Below are 24,415 nucleotides of genomic sequence, written 5' to 3'. Positions count from 1 at the left end.
GTAGCCATGGTTTATATAAATTTGGGTATTCCTAGTAAGTGCTTTTAGACACAACCTGAGCCATTGTATCGCACTGTAGACAGCTAAACGCGTTTACACATAAACAAGGAAATTGCAACGAGACACCCGTGGCCACATAGTATTTACAAAAGTTCCTGTTTTAAATTTTTTTCCGACGAGTACATTTAACCATGGACTTTACAAATGTACCTCACAAAATCCAGACGACTCGTCTTCATATAATTGACTCTATTCGCCATAATAGGGTAAGTGGAATAATGGTGATCAAAATGTCCGTCAACAGGCACCGCTAAAGTGAAAAAAGCGTATATTTCCAGCACTACGGAAAGGACACGTAAAGACAATGTTTACGTACACGGATAGGTGCCGGAAAGGTGTTTAAAGATGGACATTACGCCACCTTTAAGCACGATATAAGCATGCTTAGATATAGTTTTTCGTGCTCCATTCTTTTGGAAGAAATGTCACCCCACTGCCCTACTCAGCTTTACCTGGCGCATAGCCAAGATGGATCAAAACAAGGCAGAACAAAGAGCGTTTTGGCCTCTGACATTAGACGACTTGCAACATGTATGGGTAGGAGGCCGTGCATAAAAAACATCGCTGTTTCTTCTCTGTCTTGAATAGGGGGAACTTGTCAGTTCTATGTATATAATTCAACACTGAATAGCAAAGCTCTTTGTTCTCAACTACTTGTTTAACAGGAGGCGACATGTCCGATGATATCGATGTAAAGTACTTATGATATAGACAGATACTGTTACTCAGTGAACCAGTAACACCTAGCTTCAACACCTAGCTTCAATGCACGTACGACTCAGTGATAATTCCCCTAATGAAGATGGCAGACGGTCATCAAAACAGAACTGATTATTTATCCCAATTATTTAGCACCGTAATCTATTTTAATGTGAAAAACGTGCTAAGTATTTTTTCTCTGGATAATTGTAATTCACTAGTATTAGAATATTAAAAAAATATGGTGCTAAAAAAATTGGGATAAATAACCAGTATTATGAAAACGTCAGCTGTTGTGAAACAGGTGGTTGTGAGAAAAGAACTTTGCTATTCAATCATGCACCATGCAAGTTGCACAAGCGGCCGCACTATGATAGTATGACAAGCATCTATTGTCCTTTGTTGAAACATCGTAGGTTGGGAACATGGCGTATTTCAAGAAGAAGGAAAGCCACCGACAGGACTCGGACGCAGACGACAGGGATGTACCATTCTGTGGAAGGGACCGGCACCTTGCCGACATCAAAAATAACTTCCAAGATGGCCGCCAGATCGGTCTCATCTCCGGGATGCCAGGGGTGGGAAAGACTCGTCTTGCCAAGGAGTTGGCTTTTCAAATGTCAGTCGAATGTGAACATCAGAATGTAAAGTTAGAGTACCATACGTTCAATGTTGCAAAGTTTACGAGTACGAAGTTGATAAAGAACACAATTTTCGCTTCGATGTTGCAACAGAAAGAGACAACGGTTTCGTCGAAGCTAGAAAACATGACGGCGGCATTGCAAAGACTGAACCTCGGTGACGACCACTATCTCTTCATCTGTGACAACGCCGACACGATACTGGACGACGATAGCTTACGAACCGAGCTGTTAGACTTCATAACCGAAATCGTCCAGAAGACTCGTAACGTATTGTTCTTGGTGACTTCGCGAAGAAGATTCCGACTGGCGAGGGAATATAGGATATTCTTTGACGTTGAACTGAGTCCGCTGAAGCCCGACGAAGCAGTGAATCTACTATCTGCGATCGCACCGGACGTGTCTTTGCAGGCTCACGGAGCAGAGATCGCGAAAATGTGCGGCTACCTACCGCTGGCCCTGGTCATCGCCGGAGTTGAGCTCCAAAGAGGCGAAGACGGCTACACTCCGGAGGAACTCACAGAACTTCTCAGGAAAAACGTCTTGGAGAGCCCTCTCTCCGCAGAAAGCTACAGCAGGAGCGAACAAGTCAGCCATGTCTTAAAAAGTACAATCGAGAAGCTCACAGACGTCATCAAGAGTCATTTCGCGGCTCTTAACTACATTCCTGGGTCTTTCGGCACGTCGGCTGCGGCTGCTATCGCGGGGAAACAGAGCCCAGCTCAGGCGAAAGCAGACGTGATCCGTCCGCTGAGGGAACGGTCCTTGCTGGAGTTGGACAGCTCACGGCAACGGTTTGACATCCACCCCCTGATGAGGGACATTGTGCAACAGTCGCTTGGACAGTTTGTCGACGTCGGTGTCACCCGTCGCCGCTACTGCGTCTTCTTCGCTGACGTACTGAAGCAGATCGGAATAGCGATGAACAGTGACGCATCGAGAGGGCTACAGGTAGGTCAGGCTTACGATACATACAAACCTTCAACTTTATGATGATACACAAAATACATAACGATTGTATTCTTTCATCTGGTAAACTAAAGAACTGTAGGAGTATAAAGAATCCTAATGAATCTTTTAATTTTTCATTTCAAGGATCTGACAACAGAGTTTAAAAACATCGAGAAAATGATGTTGGAGGCGGTGAACTGTGCTGACGAGGACACTCACGGGTGAGCTTACCATGATTCAATTACTCATTTATGAGTGACTAGAAAGGTGCCTCTAATAACCAACAAGAAGCCATAGGCGACAATTCTCCGTGAAGTATTATATATTGCAACAAAAAGAAGTAGCCATTGGCGACAATTCTCTGTGAAGTGTAATAAATCGAACAAAGAAAAATTGTTTAAACGCTCGTCGGCTCAGTCATCTTAAGACGCAACAACCAATCAGAGATGCGAGATGCCTACACGTGACGCGGGAAGGGCGCGCGATGCCCGAAATATTTTTGCGTCAATATTCAGCGCCGTGATTCAAGAGATTAATACCCGGAAACAATTTTTTTCTTGTTTTGAACGCATTAACATGCATTTACGCTAATCTAGTATGATTCAGGGTTACTTTTTTTTAACCTGCCATGGCCAGATTATCTAAAGATGTGTGTATTGTGTGTACAATCTATAGAAAGAGAAATGTACATCAGGTCCGATCATCCGATTTTCACGTTTCGGTTTTTTGGACTCGGTTCATGAACGTATTTTGGTTTGGCTCCTGGAATGTGCAAAAAAATGACTCCCGGGACTGTCTACAGGGAACACTCGCACATTCGCGGTGTATCAGGACAGCGCGACTGGTCGTCATTAGCGCAGTAACAGTTGCATAAACGGACGAAACCATTTCAAAGAAATGGGGATGTTTCGAAAATAAGCATTTACTCCAATATCAAAACAGCTACGGTAAAAATAAAAAGACGTGCATCATCCCGGACATAATGCAACACCACATGCGAAATTACACAGAAATGCGACGTACGGAAGAATGCGTTTTGGCTGCGAACATCTTCCAAAAAACTTGGCATCTCTTAACCATGGGCAAAAACATCTGGAACCACTTATAAAAACCACCCCGTATCTGCATGAACTTTTTTGAACCCCACTGCTATTCCAAACAACGCGTTTTTCTGGACCATTCCAATTCGCCTCGTAATTGTAGGGGTGCGTCTGCGATATTACATTGACCGCGAAAGCAGCAACGGCAAAAATACACATTCGTGCATCAACACGGGCATGCCCGCAGACGGCGTATAAAATTGCGTGCCGATTACACAAAGAGAACCCAGTGTTTTGACTGCGAACATGAAAAATCAGCCGATTACAACACTCCGTCCGGAGGTCCTGACCTCCTTCACGGAGTAATAAAAGAAGAACTTCCGTGTCGGAAGTATTGATTTGGGTTGTGCTGGTTTAGGGTATGTTTGTATATATCTTGTCCTGCGTAGCGAGGACTTGAAATGAGTAGATGGAGATTGGGTGTCGGTTGATTGACATGGTTGTGAATCCGGTATGTCCTGGGCAGTAGGATGTGGTATGGGATTGCCAGGAATATGTACTGTGTAACCACGGTATGAAAATAAACTACGTTGTAACACCGCAACAAGTTACGCCGTACAATAGTAAGAGTCATATTCTATGGTCAAATTCAATCAGGTATAATACAGTTTCAATATATTCACTGATGCTAGGAACACTGGAGTCTGATGTCTCCTATATCTTGTTCACCAGGGCCCTGATGCGTGCTGTATACGAGGCAGAGAGAGTCATTAACCAGTACGTCCATCCGGCCCAGGCGGTCCCGTTTTTCGAGGCTTGTCTGAGCTCAGCCATGGTCTATGGAAGTCCGGAAGAACGTGCCAAATTACTGAACGTCACTGGCTTTGTGAGTACTGTTTGAAAGTATGTTGACTTGTGATGCGTTATTGTACAACATTAAGTGTTCAGTGATAAGTGATGTCTGGATTTCTTCACGATACTACCACTTAAAGTTTAGGTAACGCTGCTGAGCCAAGTGGTGAGTAGTGGATGAGGCAATGGGTAAGGGAATACGTGGTAGTAGGGCAGATTAAGAAGATTTAGTCGACTCAGTTCGTGCTTGTTTGTGTGTGTGTGTGTGTGTGTGTGTGTGTGTGTGTGTGTGTGTGTGTGTGTGTGTGCGTGTGTGTATATGTGTGTGTGTGTGTGTGTGTGTGTGCGTGCGTGTGTGTACGCGCGCGCGCGTGTGTGTCGGTATGTGTGCGTATTCTATACAATGAAATTACTGAGGAGAAATGAAGTCCAACATTGAGTGAGAATCTTCTATTCATCTTTCACAACTCTTGTATCGTTGTAAAGGCAATGGGAAACTACCAGGGCAGGTATGAGGATGCGTACGAAAAGTACATCCAGGCTAAGGAGCTACTCGAGCCATTAGGAGAAAGCACTGCCCTGGCGAGACTCTACTCAAACATTGGATACGTCTACCACACCAGGGGACAACACAGCAAAGCTATCAGGTACAGCGTATCCTCTTATACGATGCTGATGCTTTAGGAAAAATGACATACTAGTACACTAACTTGTTAAATTTTTAATGTGTCTACTGTCAGATATCTGGAAGATTCATTGGAGATGTGGGAACGTCTCAGACACGGTCCGACAAGAGGGAAGGCCGTCACTCTAGCCACCCTCGGGATCGTCCATGACTTTGTCGGTAAGTCTTTTAGACATCTTTGATTACTCTTACATCACAGTGACTGTTATTGCACTTAGAACTGCTTTATTGCCATGGCCTGTACGTAGCCTGAAACGGTGCAGTAGCTCAATTGGTAGAGTGCTCGCTTTGTAACCGGAAGGTTGTGAGTTCAAACCCCGACCGGGTCATACCAAAGACTTTAAAAATGACTTTAAAATGACTTTAAAGACTTTGAAAAGTCCAACATTTTCGAAGTATCAATCATTTGCCTCAATACTGTTTTCTCTGCTTAGCACTCAGCATTTGGGAAAGAGTGTGGGAGTTAAACACACACCACTGTCAGTGGACTAGCCCCCTGCTGTAGTGACTGCTGTGTTTGGCCCAGGGCTAATGAACGGAGATGGGCGCCGCCCTATGCGTCACTGGACGCGGGAAGGCTCTTTAACTTTAACTTTTAAACTGTACGTAGCCCTTAAGAGCATAAACGTTCGACCAATGAATAAATTCATTTGTTCTAGGTAACCACCAAAAAGCCAGGGATTACCACACAAGATGTCTGGAGATGAGGATCGAGATGTGCGGTGAAAACCACCCCCTCATCGGGCCGACCCAGAACAACCTTGCCATCGCCTATAACAACATGGGCGACAGAGACAACGCCTTGGAGCTGCACTTACGAGGTTTGTTTGTTTTTAGTCAGATCCCCATCAGTGTTTAGGCACTATTGTTCCTGGGGTCCAACATAACATAATGAAATGAAATATGAATAAAAAAAACGTGTACAAATGGTATATGAAAATAACAACATAATTTAGGTAAATTCAAAATTAATAGAAGACAAAGGTCAACAAAGAAAAACAAAATAATCTTAAGATAATCCAGTGTTGTACCTAAACAACGAAGGTGCCAACAAAATCGACAAAGGCATAAATAACTTTAAACTTATTAAAAAATAAGTGGATACAACATAATGTCAAAATAATCATAATTCTAAAAATGAATATGATAACACAGGTCTTCACATGAAACGGCGCTGGTTCCACCATCCGGCTCAGACCAAGGTGGAGTCATTAAACCACGTCGCGGAGGAGTACATGCATCGGAAGGACTACGAAAAAGCGCTCCCGTACTTACAAGAGGCCAAACAGATGCAGGACGAGGTGGGAGATGGTGACGAACAGTCGGTGTTGACTAACGTGAACCTCGGTAAATTGTACATAGAAACCGGGCAGTACGAACTGGCGGAGGTGGAACTACGCATAGCGGCGGCCTGGTACGAGGAAAGATGGGGAACTCACGTCTGGACAGCCGAGGCGTTGGAGTTCCTTGGAAAGGCACTGCAAGGACAGGGGAGGGCTGACGAAGCCAGGACCGTGTTGACACGAGCACTTGACATGTACGAGAAAGTGTCTGGGAAGGTAGACGTACAGGAAGCGATTCCAAGGACCAGGGATTTGTTAGAAGGAATCACTACATCTTCAGGCAGTGACACCATGGCCGCATCGTCATCAACGCAAAGCCCAAGGCAAGGAGAAGAAAAAGGAAGCGATGGAGCAGTTAAAAACGACAACAATATGGAGGAAAAAACAACGCAAACAACCCACAGTTTATCGTCTAATCTGACTCAACATGAGAGTACATCAGGCAATGTTACTACTGGTAAGGGACTATCGATGTTCTCTTCCATGCGTATTTCTTGCAGCTTTTCAAATGAGTGGTGTCTGATTTTAGGCTCAAAGCATTAATAGGTTTGGAATAAAAGTGAAGCTTGTAACTTTGTACATCCTCAGTGTCCAAGGGTTCTGATGTGTAACTTAGATACATTTGCAATATTACAGACATGCAGGCCGTCTTCGACACCATTTCCTCACAGACAGGGTACAGATGGCCGGATCTGGCCCGCAGACTAGGACTTACAGAAGCTCAGGTCCAAGACGTGGGCAGCAGACATCGAGGGAATCTTAAAGAAAGCTGCATGGATGTCTTAGACACCTGGCATAAGAGGGAAGGGACAAACGCATCCATTCAAGTCCTCCGAGATGCACTAGTGGATGCTTCTCTCAAGGCTATAGCCGAGGAACTTGAAGGTTAGTCCATAATGATATCAAGATGCTATGCTTTTCATTCTTACATTGCTGTTGTTAGAAAGTGTATGCAGAGTCCTATATAGTATGCTTTGGATATTACTAGTAGTTACGGCTGGACCAGAAATATAATACATATCGCATTTTGTGAGTCCTGAAAATGACATGTTCTTTTTCGTTCCCCCTAGATACAAGTGAGCAGAGGATCGAAGTCGAAAATAGTAAAGTGAAGTTGCAAGGTAATTTGCATGTCTCTAATGCCATAGATATCTCTGTCAACAATTCAAGTTTTCTATGAGTAACCATCAATGGTCAGTTGAATGTGTCTGTCCTTGGTGCTGAAATGCCACGCATAGATATACAGACCTGTCCTTGGTGCTGAACACCATCCACGCATAAATATAGACCTGTCCTTGGTGCTGAACACCATCATATATAACCACACATAGATATATATACACACAAACACCTTTGTGCTAAACAAAATCCATTCACATATCATAGATGTAAAGACCTGTCCTTGGTGCTGAACACCATCACACACATAACCATACACAGATGCACACACAAACACACTTGTCCTTTGTACACATCAGTATTCAGTACAGATATTTTTATCAGAGAATATTTTCTTAACTAATGTATTTATGATTATCGCAGGGATGTTCTATGTCGTTGCTGAGGAAACCGGTACCAAGTGGAAAGACCTCGCCAGGAAACTCAATTTGAAGGAGGCACAAGTCGACGACATTGCATCAAGGAACCGCGGCAACTTGAAAGAAAGCTGCATGGATGTGCTGGAAACATGGCGGCTGAGGGAGGGACGAGATGCGACCGTTCAAACTTTACAACAGGCTCTGATGCAAGCAGAGCTAGTTGCGATAGCAGACATGATATTTGAAATATAACTAAAGATCCCATACATGTACTCGCTAATGGGAAGAGTGATATCCACTTTGACAGATGGATATGTCATCTGCTAGCCTGACTAAGTCGCGCTCCTGGCGGGCGCTGGCCCTATTATAAGGTTGCCGTCCCCCTTGGAGTGGGGGTCAATGACCTCCGGCTGAGAGAGCTATGTCATCTGTGCAGTGAGATAAATATAGTACACCAAACAGGGTAAACATTATACACATCACCATTGTATGTATTATACTTGATGTTGATGTATAATATTTGATGTTAATGTTGTTCATTACTGCAATTTGGTGTGTAATCTGCTTTTATATCTGTATGTTGTGTTTGGGAGGACAACTTGTAAAGGTGTCAATGCACCTGTTTTGTCCTCCCTTCCACTTGTATATCTTGTGGTAAATTCAAATGAACAAATAAATCATTTGATATCCACACGAGAAAGCATTTCTGACATTTTATAATGAATGACATAACTGCTACTCTTCTAGCAGAGGTTTGGGTTTTCGGTTATTTTTGGCGTGTTTTTAGTCTTTTTTATCGGGGTTTCATTTTTGCACAGGAATTTTTTTTTTGAGGTTGGATGGAAAAATATTCCAGTGCAAAAAAGAAACCCCGATAAAAAAGACTAAAAACACGCCAGAATTGGCAAAAATAACCCAAACCTCTGCTTGGAGAGTACACCACCGCTTGCCGATGACGTAGTTTGGGAAGCGTGTGTACGGACGTCGTCGGAAGAAATTCATTAATTCTATACGGACGTCGTCGGAAGCAGCACATCAATCAATGCCCACTCAAGGACCAATGGCATGGCGACACGTATCATTAGCCCATCAGATTGCATACCATCTCTATAAATACCCTGCTAAGAAATTTCAGATCCAGGGCGCGGCAGAAAATTTCGGCGGAAAGCCGCTGTGCCTCGGGAAAATACCTAATGGACTTATTTATAAAGTTTGCTTTACCATTTTTAATCGGGATATATATAATTGTCCTGGCGTTCGTGTGTCGCACCAGTTTGTCTGAAGAAACTGCTGCCAGCGAGGAAAAATGTTGCATATGTCACCAAGCAATTGGTATGCATGAGGCATGGACCAAGTGTGCGAATATGCACTTATACCATATTGGCTGCATTATTAATTCTGGTGAAAATCTGTGCCCAATCTGCTTGGCCCACCTAGCCAGGGTCACATTCATTCATTTATTCTTACATAATTTGGCTCTCCGTTGGCTGCCTAGGAGATAAATACGCAAATCGAACCTCGTCGCGAAAACGCCATTCACGTTCGACCGCGCCAAACACCTCACTTGGGACACGGGGGGAGGGGGGCTATACGTGTTAACGTAACGTCTCGGTACATGTCCGAACATGTCTGGGTCCAACCCTGGGGATTGAAGCTTGGGCTTGCTTGACAGGCGAGAAGAAATATCTTCAGCGCGAGGAGAGACGGCGAGAAGAAATAGACGCCGAGAGACGGCGAGAAAAAATATCTTCAGCGCGAGGAGAGACGGCGAGAAGAAATAGACGCCGAGAGACGGCGAGAAAAAATATCTTCAGCGCGAGGAGAGACGGCGAGAAGAAATAGACGGCGAGAGACGGCGAGAATATATATCTTCAGCGCCAGGAGAGACGGCGAGAAGAAATAGACGGCGAGAGACGGCGAGAAGACATAACGCGAGGAGAGACGGCGAGAAGAAATATCTTCAGCGCGAGGAGAGAATGTTTTCCCCACCCGCCCTCCTGATGATTTTTTAATCGGCCTTCACCCCTAATAAAAATTGTTACCAAGCCAAACAGGATCTGTCATTCTTGCCTTAGTCTAAAAGAGAGGGCATGTAATTATAGTTAAAAGAACCAACGGTGTGGCACGAATACATAAATGAATTGTCCTGGCAGACCGTGGATGAAAGATATTTCTGTGGAATAAAGATATAAATAGAATGGGGTCGACCTAACGTGCTACCGTCAAGATTTCTAATAACCACATAAACTGTCCTTGGTGCTTAACACCATTTACGCATAAATATATAGAGTCCTGTCCTTGGTGCTGAACACACAAATACAATTGTCTTCTATACACATTAGTACTATACAGATATCTAGAATATAGAGAAACATTGACCAAACTAATGTATTTTGCCAATGGCAGGGCTTTTCTGTACCACTGCTGAGGAAACCCGTACTAAGTGGAAAGACCTCGCAAGGAAACTCAATTTGAAGGAGGCCCAAATTGACGGCATTGCGGCACATCATCACAGAGACTTGAAAGAAAGCTGCATGAATGTGCTGGAAACATGGCGGCTGAGGGAGGGGCGAGATGCGACGGGCCCTTAGAGAAGCAGAGCTAGTTGCAATAGCAGATCTAGACATGATATCTGAAATATAACTTAACACATCTCATACAATCGCTAATAGTAGGGGTTCTAACGTTTTGCAAACCTCTGGTTTTGTACATAGTCACGTCTCACGAGGTTTTGGAGTTCAAAAAATTTCCCCCAAATGTTTCGTCAGTGGGTGTGCCTTATCCTATGAACAAAGAGGTATTTAAACTTTGGACATATACCGACATCACGTCAATCCGAAATAACTATGTTTTGTTTCTCGTTGAGCGTAATGACTAGAAAAAGATATCCAATACTTTTCATGATCAGCTTCGCTTGTAGCCAGTTCTTGGACTCAAAGGAAACAATTTAGACTCCCTACAGTTTTCTTCCGACGTACAAGGATGTAAATCCTATACTTGAAGCAAAACTCTGCTGCTTTTGCGGAGGCTAACGCACTACAAGGCCTTGTTGCGGTTAATCATTCACCATGAGCGGGCCAAATTACAAGATGGTAAATAAAGTTTAAAGTTCAAGCCAGACCGTATGATCTTTGCTTGCACAGTCAGCATTTCAATAATTGATATTTCTAGGAATTCGATTGGTCATCCATCATAAAACGAGATAAAAGGATCACCGAGTATGTCGTAAATACCCCCATGATCCTCAGCGGGCCTTCTGAGAAGTAGAATTTTTGCATAACAGCAAAATGAGTCAGGGGAATACCCTTACTAGCAACCTTTGCAGAGGACTGGCAGACTTTTTAGCAGTGCGCCATGCCTTTGACATCGGTGCACATCTTTCGTCAGGTATACCAGTACGTAGAATGTATGTAGAATAATACATTTGACAAATTTGCGGTTCAGAATTGCCGTTCTCGTGTATGATCGGTGTAAACAAATGCAGTGAAAACTTTAGGACGTGCTCCAAGCGACGAGCTCGAGTTTCCCACCAGGTAAGGCCTAGGCTAGGGGGGTACCAGCCAAGTAACACAGCTAACGTTATCAAACATAATATTCATTCATACAGCGGCGTCGCTATTTTGTTAGTCTCTGTACAACCGCCAAAAGTTGAGCAGGTAGGAGTACTTTCGAAACACCTGTTTTCGCTAGCGAATACAGGTGTAAAAGTCACGTAAAATTAGGTCATGTTTGTCTGAAGGTGATTCAAAATGGTAGGTATATACGGAAACAAATACGGTAAACTGCTGCTTAACTGTCTACGATATATGGGAAATGACACGTACATAATACATGTAGTAGAATTGCTGAATTGACACTGAGTTACCAACAATGTCGAAGTAACGTTTATCCATCCTTAGTATTTCTGAGCAGAGACGAGGTCGACATCCGTTTTTGTTGAAAGCGAAAGTACACTAACATTACGATCGATGCATATTGAACAACTGAGTGGGGATTTGGCCGGGCTACTATAATGTCCTTGATGGCACAGACAAAGAAGAAATTGCAGACGTTTTTGATCGGCGGCCTTTATTTTTAGGGGCGGAGGGGGACAGGAGCGCTGATACGCAATTCTTATTTTTACACCAGCTAAGGTTCCCCAATGCCCCAGAGCAAGCGAGGGAGTTACGCCCGGATAACAATTATTGGCGATGTAAACAATGACCTCACATCCTGCTAGGGTATAGGCAGAGTTATGTCGAAAGGTATTGTGACAGCAGTCAATGGAATATTTGTAGAGCAGAGCAGTGGGCGGCTTTAGTCAAATTGTTGGGCTTACTTATGATAAAAATGTTCTTGTGCTGTGTGAAAGTGCACAGGCTACTTGTATGGGATACAAGACTGGTGTTTTTAATTCTGTCGATGTATTATGTAATTCATTGGCTCAACCAAAGAGATGGTGTGATGTACTTTGAACGGGCCTTAGTTAAGATAAAGAAACTGTCTTGTGCGACAAAAACAAAACAAACATCAATTGGGTGACTTGCGTGGGTATTCCTCCCAACCTGGCAACAATCATTTCCTTCCAACATGACCTTACGGTCAATCTGCTGTAACCATCCCATCATACTGCCACAGTACAGCACATTGCATTTGAATACATGTTGTGTTGTTTCTACAAATACAATCAAACACACAGACAAGCAACCAAAACAATACCTCCTTGCCCATTGTTCAAGGTACATTCCAGGTTCAGAACTCCACAGACAAAGTGTGACATGTTTTATTTTTGCAAGGACTGCCCTGGCCGATGAAGAGGATTCAGTGACAACTGGTGTACCAATCATGGATGAACTTTCCCTCCGTTACAAATTGTACTTGGAAATAGATGATGACTTAGAAAGAAGGGAAGTGAAAAATTTACGAGCACTCCTTGGAAATGTCCTTGGAGGAAGGAGACTGGAGAAGGCCACGCCTCTGCAGATTTTTAGGATGCTAGAAGATGAGAACAAGATTGGTGAAGGTCGTTTAGGGTTACTGATAGAAGTGCTGAAAGGCCTGAAGAAATCAAGATTGGCAAAAGAGGCAGAGGAGGTACAGAGAAAGGAAGGTAAGTAGGTAGTGAGCTTTTGCTGTGCAATTGATGAAGGAAATACATTTGTATTTCCCAATTTGAAATGTCTAATGCTAAACTTTTTGGTACATGAGATCATGAAATATTACATAAATCTTATTTTGTAAGATGACCTTTAGTCATTTGACGTATAAATTCTGTGAAGCTGAAATTCTTGTCACTTGATGACGTTTTGAAATGCTGATAACATAATTTGCGTAAGTAGCAATAAACAGGAGTATGTGTGAACATGGTTCAAATGCATTGTATTTGTATGAGGTTTCTGTTTAATATAACTCTGTCTGCTATGGGACTGGTGAGGTGAGGCAAATGTATGTCAAAATATTATTGTACAGTGCACCTTACTGAAGTGTCTGTAGTATAATTTTGCCAGTAAAACCACAGTAACTGTTGAAGTTCAATGACTTGCTATATCAATGTGTTTCTGATAAACAAGGAGAACCCTACTTTTCTCATATTGACAGGTGAGATTTGTTTAGAGACAAGGAAAAGGTGTGCAACAGAAGACAGTGCTCCACCGGGAAAACATCACAAGCCTTGCTTCACTGCAGATGGGAACACTACAGTACCTGTAACAGCTGGTGGTCCTGAATGCTCCTCAGTCAGCAGTGACCATGAGTCTCAAGAGGAGACAAGTCAGAAAGGTTTGTGTATAGGAGAACAAAAATAGCTTTTATAATGCATGCACACAGCCTACACTAAGTGTACACAATGCAAATTGTGTCCATGACATTTGTCTTAAGTATTATGAAATACATCTTGTGTATTGTGTCTTCTTATACAGACAGTAATTTGAAATGTCCTGGTGGACTGGCCAGGTAGCCTGGCCTGAAAGGTGGACAGGTTTTTCTGCAAACCTGCTTAATACTACTTGTAAAAAATGAAGTTGTATAATACTATTTGGCCATGTATTAATGTTCCATTCTTTTACATTCAACAGAACCACCATGCTTCCCAAAGGGAAGTGTACCATTTGGAGCAGGTATCAGCAGTGAAATTGATTTCCCAGACATCCCCTTCCATGGAAGACAGAAGGAGCTGAGCAAGATCAAGCAAAACTTCGAACATGGTTGCAGGATCGGTCTGATATCTGGCCTGCCTGGCATGGGTAAAAGCCGCCTAGCCAAGGAAGCCGCACTCAAGATCTTTGTGGAATGTCGAGAGAGAAACATCAGTCTTAAGAGACACCACCTTGATGTGAGGAACCTCAAGAGCACTAACTTGATCATCGATGCAGTGTTTGCAGCTCTCTTGGGCGGAGCTCTTCCTGGATCGATATCATCCCGAGAAGCCTTGGTCATTGCTCTCGAAAAGGTAAAGCATCTGGAAAAAGAACAGCACACAAGCTTCCACCTCTTTATCTTGGACAACATGGACACTATTGTGGACGACGGTGAACTACGATCCCAGTTATTAGATGTGGTCTGTGAGATCATCAAAGCTTCTTCTAAAGTCTTCTTCCTGGTGACCTCGAGCACAAAGTTTCGCCTGGCAAAAGAGCAGCACGTTTTTTTCGGTATCCACCTGAGCCGTCTTGATAGTGATGAGGCAAGAGCCCTACTGACGACATTGGCCCCGAACATTCCCACAGACCGCTTCTCAGATATCACAGACCTTTGCGGTGGTCTACCTCTTGCTCTGACTATAGCTGGAAATGAACTGAAGCACAATGAAGAGGAGCCAGGCTACACCCCAGAGGAACTGATTGAGCTTGTTAAAAAGAATGTGTTGGAGAGCCCACTCAGCGACGAGAGCTACAGTAAGAGTGAACAAGTAGGCCACGTTTTGGGTAGTGCGGTGGACCGACTGACTGAGGTACTGAAGAAACACTACGCAGCACTGAACTTCATCCCAGGATCCTTTAGTACAGCGGCAGCAGCAGCGGTTACGGGGGAGGAGAGCACGGCCGTGGTGAAGGCGCACGCCCTGCGTCCTCTCAGGCAGCGCTCGCTCTTGGAGTTTGGCTTCCACAACTCCCAGGAGAGGTACGACATCAATCCTCTCCTGCGGAATATTGTGCAGACAACTCTCAGCAGCCATCTAGATCTTGGGGTGACCCGCCGAAGGTACTGCGTCTTCTTTGCTGATGCTCTGAAGAAAATCGGTGATGCAATGACAAAGGATGCCTCAGGAGGCGTGTGGGTAAGAGCCTTTGACAATGAAAATTGCTAATGCCACCAGTCACCAAGGAACTTTAAATTCAATTTGAATTAAAAGCTCCTTGATGTCACTTAATCTGTAATGTTGATCTGTTTTCATACTACCACAACAAGGGACAACACAACAACTTATAGGGTAATTATTGTACTCCTATACAAACTTATATACACATGTATTATAATAATGATTATACAATAGTTAGTAACTTAAACTAGGTATGATTTGTTCAAAGCATAATAAAACTAAATGCTTATTACTCTTGTCATTGTCATGCATAGGCACTCACAGCAGATTACAGAAATATTGAGAAGATGATGCTGGAAGCCATAAACTGTTCTGACGACAATGCTTACAGGTAAGTCTGCACTGTTCTTAACCCTACTCTTCATTCAAATTTTTGTTTCTATCATGTGCTAATGTAAACAACAGCCTGGGTTGTAACACTCCTGGCTAATCATTGGTTTACAACAACTGCAAAGTTACAGAAAATCCCTGCAAGAATCATAAATACTAGTTAAGTAAATATTCTCTAATAAAAATATCTGTATTGATGTGTATAAAGGACAACTGTGTTTGTGTGTGCATCTGTGTGCGGTTATGTATGATGGTGTTCAGCACCAAGGACAGGTCTGTACATCTATGATATATGAATGAATGTTGTTTAGCACAAAGGACAAGTGTGTTTGTGTGCATATCTATGTGTGGTTATATATGATGGTGTTCAGCACCAAGGACAGGTCTATATTTATGCATGGATGGTGTTCAGTTACATGCACGAGGCCTGGTGGTGGAAAGAAGATGCCTTTTGAATGACTGGAGGTTGTTGTCAGTGATGACTTTAAACAAAGTGTTAGTGTCCATCATGCATTCCCTTTGATAAATATTTTCTCCACAGGGTTTTCATTGATGCTGCCTTTGATGGAGAGAAAGTCCTGATGCAGTACATGCGGGATCCCAACCAGACCATTCCATTCTACACTGCCTGCCTCAACTCTGCCATGGTCTGTGGAACACTGAAGGAACGTGCAAGAATTCTGACAATCATTGGGTTTGTGAGTACACACAAGTTTCACAATAAACAAGCTTTCAGATAGGAGGCACAGATTACATTAGATGGAAAGTACATTTTTTTTTACTTAGGCCACACCGATTTAATTTTATGGATGACATCCGCGCGCGCATTGATTTTCGCCCGATCTCAAAAAAAAAAAAAAGATCACGTATTCCGAGGCTCTGGCCTGGCTTTAGGCCTGGGTAGTGCATGGTGGTGATAACTCTGGTTGACGGCAGCCAGGCTACCGAAGCTCCAAGACTCAAGAACTCAGTACATACGTACAGCAGTGTCGATTCATATATTCTGCAAAAATCCAGCATGTGTCGGCCTGTCGTATACGTCGCTATGTAATGCGCCAAATTCACAATACCAGGTTTGTATTCCTGTGGTTTTGTAGCATTTTTATTTTTGGCCGGATTTTTATTTTTTTCGCCCGCGCACACTAGTTTGGGGGTCTTCAGAGGATGTCATCCATAGAATTAAATCGGTGTGGCCTTAGTGGTCGCCACGTAACACAGCCATCTAATATATAGGCCACTTCAAGGTGAATGGTGCTACCACCTGAATGGTATGACCACTCACCTGGATTGCGGGTTACCGAGTAGAACTGTAACAGCAACTCTTCTCCCTGAGTCAGAAACATCATGATTGAGACCAGCTCAATTTCTCACAAGTAGTGAGGACATGTACAGTTGATAGTGATATGCTATCAACTGATATGCTGACAGTTCGAATTTGAAACCGCTTTATGAAATGCAATTTTTTCTTTGACTCTGTACAATGGATGTCTTTCAACATACCATCATATAGGAAATCATAGGATAAGGAAACATGTTTAAGTATGGGTCCTGAATGTGTGTATATAAATTGAATCAAATCAAGCTATAATGTTACACATAGAAACAAGCTCAGCACTTTTTTTATAGATAGATATTAACAAAATACTGGATTGTTCTCAGGTGTTGGCAAACTACAAAGATAGACCTGAGGAGGCTTATGAGAAATATATGCAGGCAAAACAATTGATTGAGCATGAAGGAGACAGTACCGTCTTAGCAAGGCTATACTCCAACATTGGAGGGATCTACCACACCAGGGGACAACACGAGGAAGCTATCAGGTAGTTGTTCTACTTGTATCCAAATATTATATATACTTAAGTTATAACTTAAAGCTTATGAGTTATGTTTCCATCATACTATTAATGGTTTTCCATTATTGTCTTCGATATAGAGTTATTGCTGCAAATCTAAGTTGTTTTGTAAGTACATTGTGTGCTAACCATCTGAAGCCAAGGTTGTGGTGACTGCATGTCAGCTTGTTGACAGAATGCAATGTGCCTCTGCAAAACCCGTAATGTATTGTGTATTGTATAATGACTTGCCTATGGGCAAAATGTGTCGTTGAAGGCTGTATTAACATGTCAAATGTTGTTAGCACCAAATCTGTTCATCCCCAAATGTTCATTCTTCTGTTCTGTTTTCAGCTCTCTTGAGACATCACTTGAGATGTGGGAACGTCTCAAGCATGGGCCCCATTTGGGAAAGGCGATAACACTGGCCACCTTGGGAATCGTTCACAGCTTTGTTGGTGAGTAAAACTATGATTTTTTTGGATGGTTTGTACATTGCCTCCATTTACCCCATCTGTTGGCATTTGTAAGCAAAAACAGACTTCAGAAAAGCAATTAATTCTGAAAACAGTAAACCTTCTCTGCATTCCTCATACATAATTAATTTCAATGCTAAAATATAATTTTTCGGCATTTCAGGAAACTATTTGAAAGCTAAAGAATACTTCGAAAGGTGCCTTGTGATGAGGATTGAAATGGTCGGCGAAGATCACCCACTCATAGGTCCGTCTAAAAACAACCTTGCTATCACCTATGACAAGTTAGGAGAAAAAGAGAAAGCCTTACAGCTACACCAAGAGGCTCTCTACATGAAACGCAAATGGTTCCAAAAACCTGCTCAGACCAAGGTGGAGTCCTTGAATAACGTTGCTGAGCAGTACATGTACAGGAAGGACTATGACAAAGCATTGCAGTACCTACAAGAAGCCAAACAGATGCAGAAAGAGGTGAATTATGTGGACGGTGAACAGTCGGTACTGAGTAACATGAACCTTGGCAAAGTGTTCATACACACAGAACAGTACGAACAAGCAGAAGAGGAACTGCAGATAGCGGTAACTTGGTACGAAGGAAGATGGGGAACTCACGTCTGGACTGCTGAGGCATTGGAGTTCCTCGGAAAGGCACAGCAAGGACAGGGGAGGCCTGACGAAGCCATGGTCGCTTTGACAAGAGCACTTGACATGTACGAGAAAGTGTCTGGGAAGGTAGACGTACAGGAAGCAATTTCCAGGACCAGTGCTGTGCTAGAAGAGATCTCAACCTCTGTCAGCAATACCAGTCTGTCAGCAGAACAAGGCCGTGGAACAGAACAAGGAGGCAGCAATGACATGGATGCTGATGGTAAGAACTCTCCATATATATAAATTTCTCCAGGAAAGGCAATATAACATTTATGTTTGCAATCAGCAAGTAAATGTCTCAAACCAGACTTGTGGAAAAGTTCAACTGTTCTACAACTCCAAAAAAATGGGCTCAACTTCAAATTTTCAACTGACTTACCCAGTCTTCTTCAGAGGAAGACTGAGTGAGTCAGTCAAAAAGTCCAGTTTTTTAAAAGCTGGAGACCAGTTTAACTTTCGCACGTGATCTACCAACTCAAAGGTGAACTTAAATGACAGTATATAAAACCAGACTTGCTTGAGGTAGCTTCACTTTATCATGAAAGCAATGAAGCTTACCCAGATTTTAATCAACTGAATGCATGTTCCTCAAAGACATGCAGGCCGTCTTTGACACCATTTCCTCAGAGACCGGGTACAGATGGCCAGACCTGGCTCGCAGACTGGGACTTACAGAAGCTCAGATCCAAGACGTGGGCAGCAAACATCGAGGGAACCTCAAAGAAAGCTGCATGGATGTCTTAGACACCTGGCAGAACAGGGAAGGGACAAACGCCTCCATTGAAGTCCTCCGAGATGCACTAGTGGATGCTTCTCTCAAGGCAATAGTACAGGAAATTGAAGGTGAATACTAAGTACACTCAAATTCAAGATTTTCAATGCACTGCAGAAAACTGTATCATCCTGTGGTAAAATTTGATGATTGATCAAGGATTTGGAATGATAGTCAATTAATTCAATGCCTTACTTTTAAGACATAAGTTTTTTCTTTGCCTTTAGGTACAGCTGAGGAAAAGGTGGAGGTAGTTAACCTGAAAAAGAAACTGCAAGGTAACATTCTCTTTAGGAGTCTTACAGCCGTTGTACCAAAACATATGATTGTAGTTTATCAAAATCTACACTTCAAGAACAACAGTTTTGATATTTGAAATACATGTATATTGTTTTTCCTAAAGTTTTTTCTTTCATTTCATTAAATCGAGTCTTCATTATATTTTGTCATTTATAAATCACGCCCTATACAATTATTAAAGTCTTCTCTTCATTTTATTGCACAGTTGTCTTCCTCACCATTGCTGAGGACACAGGTCCTGACAAGTGGAAAGACCTTGCCAGGAAACTTGGTCTGAAACCTGCTCAGATTGACGGCATCGAGACCAGACATCCCCGTGAGGTTAAGGAGTGCTGCATGGATGTGCTGGAAACATGGCGGCTGAGGGAGGGGGGCGCTGCTACAGTTCAGGCTCTACAACTGGCTCTGAGGGAGGCAGACCTCACCGCTTTGGCAGATGAAGTGTGTCAGATGCTACAGTAGTAGTAGCTTATCTCAGCTTGGCTTTGTTTCTGAAGATTTCAGGGCCTCTTCCCTCTCCTGCTGCACGCCAGCTGGTAGCTGACAAGGCCAATGAATGACAGGCATACTCGTGGCCGCAGGGAGTAGCTACTAAGTACCTAATACAAGCCCAGAAAGAAATAGCCACGCTTTCAAGTACCAGAGTTATCAACCAAGGATTGAGGTGTTCAAAAACTCATTCTTCGCTATAACTATCACAGAGTGGAACTCGCTGTCATCAAGTACCGAAGGTGTATTATCATTAGATAACAACGTTTAGAGTTAGATGTTCAAGGTTTAGGTGTAACAAGTCGATCGGTATAATGTAGCCAGCTGCCACCGCGCCGCATGCCTGCAAAGCTGGTGTGGTCTCCTGCCCAGTGAGATTATGACCTGTATAAATGTAACCCTGTACAAGATCAATTCTACTCATTGGGACTTTCAGCCTAGAAACTTTTATGCCATGTGCACATTGGCTAGCGGTACTTTCATTGGCAATTTGTTTCTTAAGCATGTGCAATGGAATTTGCAGTTAGCAAATAAGAGTTATGTACTAGTATTCAGAATGTAGTGTAGCAAATAAGAGTTATGGTTTGGTTTGTTTTTCTTTTTAACGCCCACGATCATGATAATGATCATTCTGGCAAACTCATTTTCACCTGAGTTAAGTGAGGAGAGTTGTGTAAAGTGCCTTTCCCAAGGGCACAAGGCTGGAGATTTAGTAGGGTTCGAACCCGGGACCTTTTGGTTCTGAGCCGAATGCTCTGCCGTTGCACTACAGGACCCATGTATTCAGAATGTAGTGTAACTAGAGCTGTGTACCGGTACGCAGTACCGATACTGTACCGGAAAAATTGATTAGGTACAGGTCCAAAATACCTAATCCCTCAGTACCGGTACTGTACCTAAATAATTTCACACCAATTTTATGCCTATTTGTGACCTCAAATGTGTAAATAGCTGGTTAACAATGGGTCCCTGTGTAAGGACAGTGTGTTCATGAAAACAAAAACACTTAGTTTTGCCTATATTTTTTTGTCTGAGCATTCGCCATAAACAAAGAATACACCTTAACTATCAAGTTTATTTATGTTTTTTGTTATTGAAGGAGTTCAGAAGAGCATATAAATTGGTCGAATTGTTCAGGTACAGGTTCAGGTCCGGACCTGTACCTAAACCTGTGTACCTGTACCTGTACCTGTACCTAAAATTTGTTTAGGTACACAGCTCTAAGTGTAACATATAATTGCAGTATTTCTGACAAGATTTTATCATCACTCCTGAGTCATTTGTAATGTTTAACTCAGTTTAATCCAAGTACATAAAATATTTCCAGAGTCCCTCAATAAGCTTCAGTACATACTGGTAAGTGTAATACATATGCTGACCATGACATTTTGTAGAATTGTAAAGATATACTTGTCACAATCTTATGTTTACTCACCACAATTACATTTGTACTTCAATGTCACTACTAAAAAGTGGCCATGTAAATATCTGTTAGGTTTACTGGAGATTGGCAAATAATACAAGCACATACTGAAACAAGAAAATACTCAAGTACCGCCCGGTAACAGAGGGAACACACGCAAAGTCTTTCTGAAAACATGCTGCAAATATCTGTTCATGGAAAGACTGAAAATGCAAGTTTAATGCTAGTGTTAAAAATACATGGGTTATTTCGTTAATACAGATATGGAGAATCTTTTCTTTTCTATTCTGCTTCTAGCTTTGTCTACAATGTTTTTGTTGATATTTTGTACATAATTTGAAGATAAGTGATTTTAAGCGATTTTATGCATTACCTTAGTTATGGTCCACACAACAGAAGAAAGTTTCCAAGTATTTTACAGTACATGTACTTTAGTGGAAGGTATTGGTACAGTTTATTAGTACAGTATGGTAATGACATGACAAAGTAAAAAGTCTGTACACCATAGGTTCACCGTTGGGCTGTCTACTTAACATATTTGTTCATGAACCTTTTGTGGAAGTCTGATCTGAGAGTGTCGTTGATGAAACCTCCGCTGTTATCCTCTGTCCCGCGGGCGCAGTTCTTAAACACAACATCATCATCCCATCTGTGAGAAATGGGAGAAAATAAAGTTAGAAACTTTCTTGGTATCACTAGTAGAAAGCTTTAAACAATGCCTGCAGTTAGCTTGGGTATAGCTGGTTGCTTGGTGTAATATAGCCAGCCGCTACTGTGCCGCATGCCTTTTGTTTGACGCTTACGGGCAGTTAAACACCCTATACAGATACAGATCTACACGCGTACTAAGACAGAAGCTACCGTGAAAGCATACTAAAGGTAAAAAGGCTGGAACCCAGCACAAATTTTAACAGGTTACTGGTAGATAATAAAAAATGAAGCAAAATTGCTCAGAGAAAATAGTGCAGCGCTCACCTTCGGCTGACCTTGAAGTTGGCAGCAGCCTGGTTCATGAGGGGGTTGCCATGGAGAATGTTCTCTGTACGGATCTTTTCATCCTGAACCTTCTTCTCTTGTTCCTGTCATCAGAGAAAATCATGAAACACGCAAAAAAAATGGAGGCTGCATAAAACTAATACTATCTTACAAATTGTTGCAAAAAACAATGTTGCAGGTGGATCTAAGCCTCTAAGGTAAGCACTTATACTTTTTGGCTAGTTTTTGCCCTTGCCTACCTTCTTGGCTTCTTCCTGTGCTCTCTCCCTCTTGATTTTTGTCAGCTCTGCCAGCAGTTCTGCTGTGTCATCATCATCACTATCATCATCATCATCGTCATCCTGAAGGAAAGAAAATATGTTACATGCCATCATAAAGAGGATTTCCTATGTTGTGGGCTACCTCATTATTCAATTTGAAATTGGTAGCCAAAGCATTGGAAGTACTGTTTTGGGCAGTGATGTTTAGTTAGTGTTTGCATATACATATCTTGTCCTCAGAAGCAAGTATTGGAAGTTGGTGGGCTGAGATTTACTTTCAGTTGATTGACAGGGTTTGTGACTTACTGGTAGTTTGTGATGTCACCAGGAATGGGAACTGTGTTAACATGGTACGAAATATAAACCATGATGTATCTCTGATTTCTTGCTCTACGTGTATCATGAAACTTTTGATGCAAGATGACTTCTTTATTTGTCTGTACCTGTCTGTCATACTTACATCATCATCTACAGGATCATCTGCATCCAAGTTTGCTGCTGGGATCTGGTCAAGGCGGGGGCGCTTGGATGACCCAGATGGTTCTATATCAGGAAGAACAATAGGATGGTTTAGTCTCAATAAGATGATTAATCTGTTTCAGTTGTAACAAATTAGCATTAACATGTGATGGCACTGTTCTTCAATTTTACTTGGGTGTGATAAAAGCTGGTGATGATAAGGTCAATTATCAAGGACTGAGTCACTCACAATGGTCATTGACTCAATGCACAGTTTTGATCTTGTCCCTCCTGAGTAACCTTGTAACAAATACAAATGGGGCACTGATAATAGAAGGTAAAAGATGGGTATATACATGTATGTAGAAATAAAATCATTGGGAGTTCCGAACCTCTGCGATCCCCCCTCTTCTCCACGCGAGCCTGGCGCTCACGCTCCTCGAGCTCACGGCGGAAGTCACGGCTGCGAACCTCCTCGGAGGTGTCCTGACCTGGCTGCCTGTACACAACAGCACATGGGAGAAACTGTACGTTAGATCTACTCATATTGTCTGATGGAGGCAGACTGCTGTTGTATTACTATTTCAGTATTTGATACCGGTGAGAATGAGATGGAAATTATGATACATAATGATTTGCACATGGTCTTACTCTACTTTTCAACTACTTGAAAGCTGGAATAATTTAAAAGGGGCTTGTACAATATTTTGTGACCATTTCATGCTGTTTTCTGGGTAGGAGTCATGAGTTTTTAGTTTGGTGTTTATAGAAGCTTGCCATTTTGTACAGCATTACTAAAAGTTTACAGTGGCCTACACAAGTTGATGTGAAATATTTTAAGAAGGCAAACTGGCAAAGCTAAAGCAGTAGAGTGACCCATTGTAGGGCTAAATGAGAAGTAATACGAGTTAGACGTAATTTTAGATCAGCCAGTGAGTTCACCTTTACCTGTATTTGAGTTTGGTGTGTGCTGGTAGATCCCTGCTGGAGTACTGTTTGGACAGCTTACTCAGGTCGCCCTCCCCCTTCCCTGTCCCGCCTCTCGCTGGGTCCCAGGTTGGACGGGCGGCTGTTGTCATCTTTCTGGGCTAGTCTTTGCTCAGTTCAACTCCAAAAGCTTCTTTTGGGCGACGTTTGAAAGAGGGAAAACTCAACCAGACGTCACAACTTTCCTCAAAATTTTGTGTTTCTCACACGTTGTCTCTCTTTGGTTCTGCGGCTGTAGTTATAAATCTGAGAACGGCAACGGTGTGAATACAACGTCCCTACCTGCCCGAGACTTTTAAAAATACACAGATATCCTCTCTGGTGCGATTGGAAGAAG

The 24,415-nt window shown here is 42.6% G+C and overlaps 2 protein-coding genes across 2 annotated transcripts; one reads left to right on the top strand and one right to left on the bottom strand.

The window, feature by feature from the left end:
• Window positions 1-1,176: 1,176 nt before the first annotated feature.
• On the top strand, window positions 1,177-19,993 carry LOC109463670. The gene is made up of 20 exons (XM_019760522.1): window positions 1,177-2,351; window positions 2,496-2,572; window positions 4,124-4,277; window positions 4,730-4,890; window positions 4,984-5,087; window positions 5,588-5,749; window positions 6,084-6,728; window positions 6,908-7,156; window positions 7,342-7,392; window positions 7,814-8,056; window positions 12,740-12,898; window positions 13,863-15,064; window positions 15,361-15,437; window positions 15,978-16,134; window positions 17,096-17,256; window positions 17,623-17,726; window positions 17,908-18,612; window positions 18,987-19,235; window positions 19,392-19,442; window positions 19,670-19,993. The coding sequence occupies exons 1-20, from the start codon at window positions 1,185-1,187 to the stop codon at window positions 19,924-19,926; spliced, it is 6,135 nt and encodes a 2,044-aa protein (XP_019616081.1). The 5' UTR covers window positions 1,177-1,184; the 3' UTR covers window positions 19,927-19,993.
• A 1,255-nt stretch (window positions 19,994-21,248) lies between these two features.
• Window positions 21,249-24,409, bottom strand: LOC109463893 (spliceosome-associated protein CWC15 homolog). The gene is made up of 6 exons (XM_019760776.1): window positions 24,040-24,409; window positions 23,484-23,590; window positions 23,093-23,175; window positions 22,612-22,713; window positions 22,352-22,455; window positions 21,249-22,025 (listed from the first exon to the last, which is right to left on the bottom strand). Exons 1-6 carry the CDS (start codon window positions 24,168-24,170, stop codon window positions 21,902-21,904), a joined length of 651 nt encoding a protein of 216 aa, XP_019616335.1. The 5' UTR covers window positions 24,171-24,409; the 3' UTR covers window positions 21,249-21,901.
• Between the last annotated feature and the right edge of the window lie 6 nt (window positions 24,410-24,415).

This window comes from Branchiostoma belcheri, unplaced genomic scaffold (genome assembly GCF_001625305.1).
Source record: "Branchiostoma belcheri isolate BF01 breed outbred unplaced genomic scaffold, Haploidv18h27 scaffold13, whole genome shotgun sequence".
In the NCBI taxonomy this organism is placed as follows: Eukaryota; Metazoa; Chordata; class Leptocardii; order Amphioxiformes; family Branchiostomatidae; genus Branchiostoma; species Branchiostoma belcheri.
Note: the sequence above shows the minus strand (reverse complement) of the source record. Positions and strands in the feature narration are given on the sequence as shown.

Excerpts from the sequence above, each read along its gene's own strand:
- LOC109463670 (XM_019760522.1), top strand. The coding sequence starts at position 1,185 with ATGGCGTATTTCAAGAAGAAGGAAAGCCACCGACAGGACTCGGACGCA. Across the intron at positions 4,278-4,729 it reads TACTGAACGTCACTGGCTTT|GCAATGGGAAACTACCAGGG; the intron begins GTGAGTACTGTT and ends ATCGTTGTAAAG. Across the intron at positions 15,438-15,977 it reads TCTGACGACAATGCTTACAG|GGTTTTCATTGATGCTGCCT; the intron begins GTAAGTCTGCAC and ends TTTTCTCCACAG.
- LOC109463893 (XM_019760776.1), bottom strand. The coding sequence starts at position 24,170 with ATGACAACAGCCGCCCGTCCAACCTGGGACCCAGCGAGAGGCGGGACA. Across the intron at positions 23,591-24,039 it reads CACACCAAACTCAAATACAG|GCAGCCAGGTCAGGACACCT; the intron begins GTAAAGGTGAAC and ends TGTTGTGTACAG. Across the intron at positions 22,714-23,092 it reads ATGATCCTGTAGATGATGAT|GATGACGATGATGATGATGA; the intron begins GTAAGTATGACA and ends TCTTTCCTTCAG.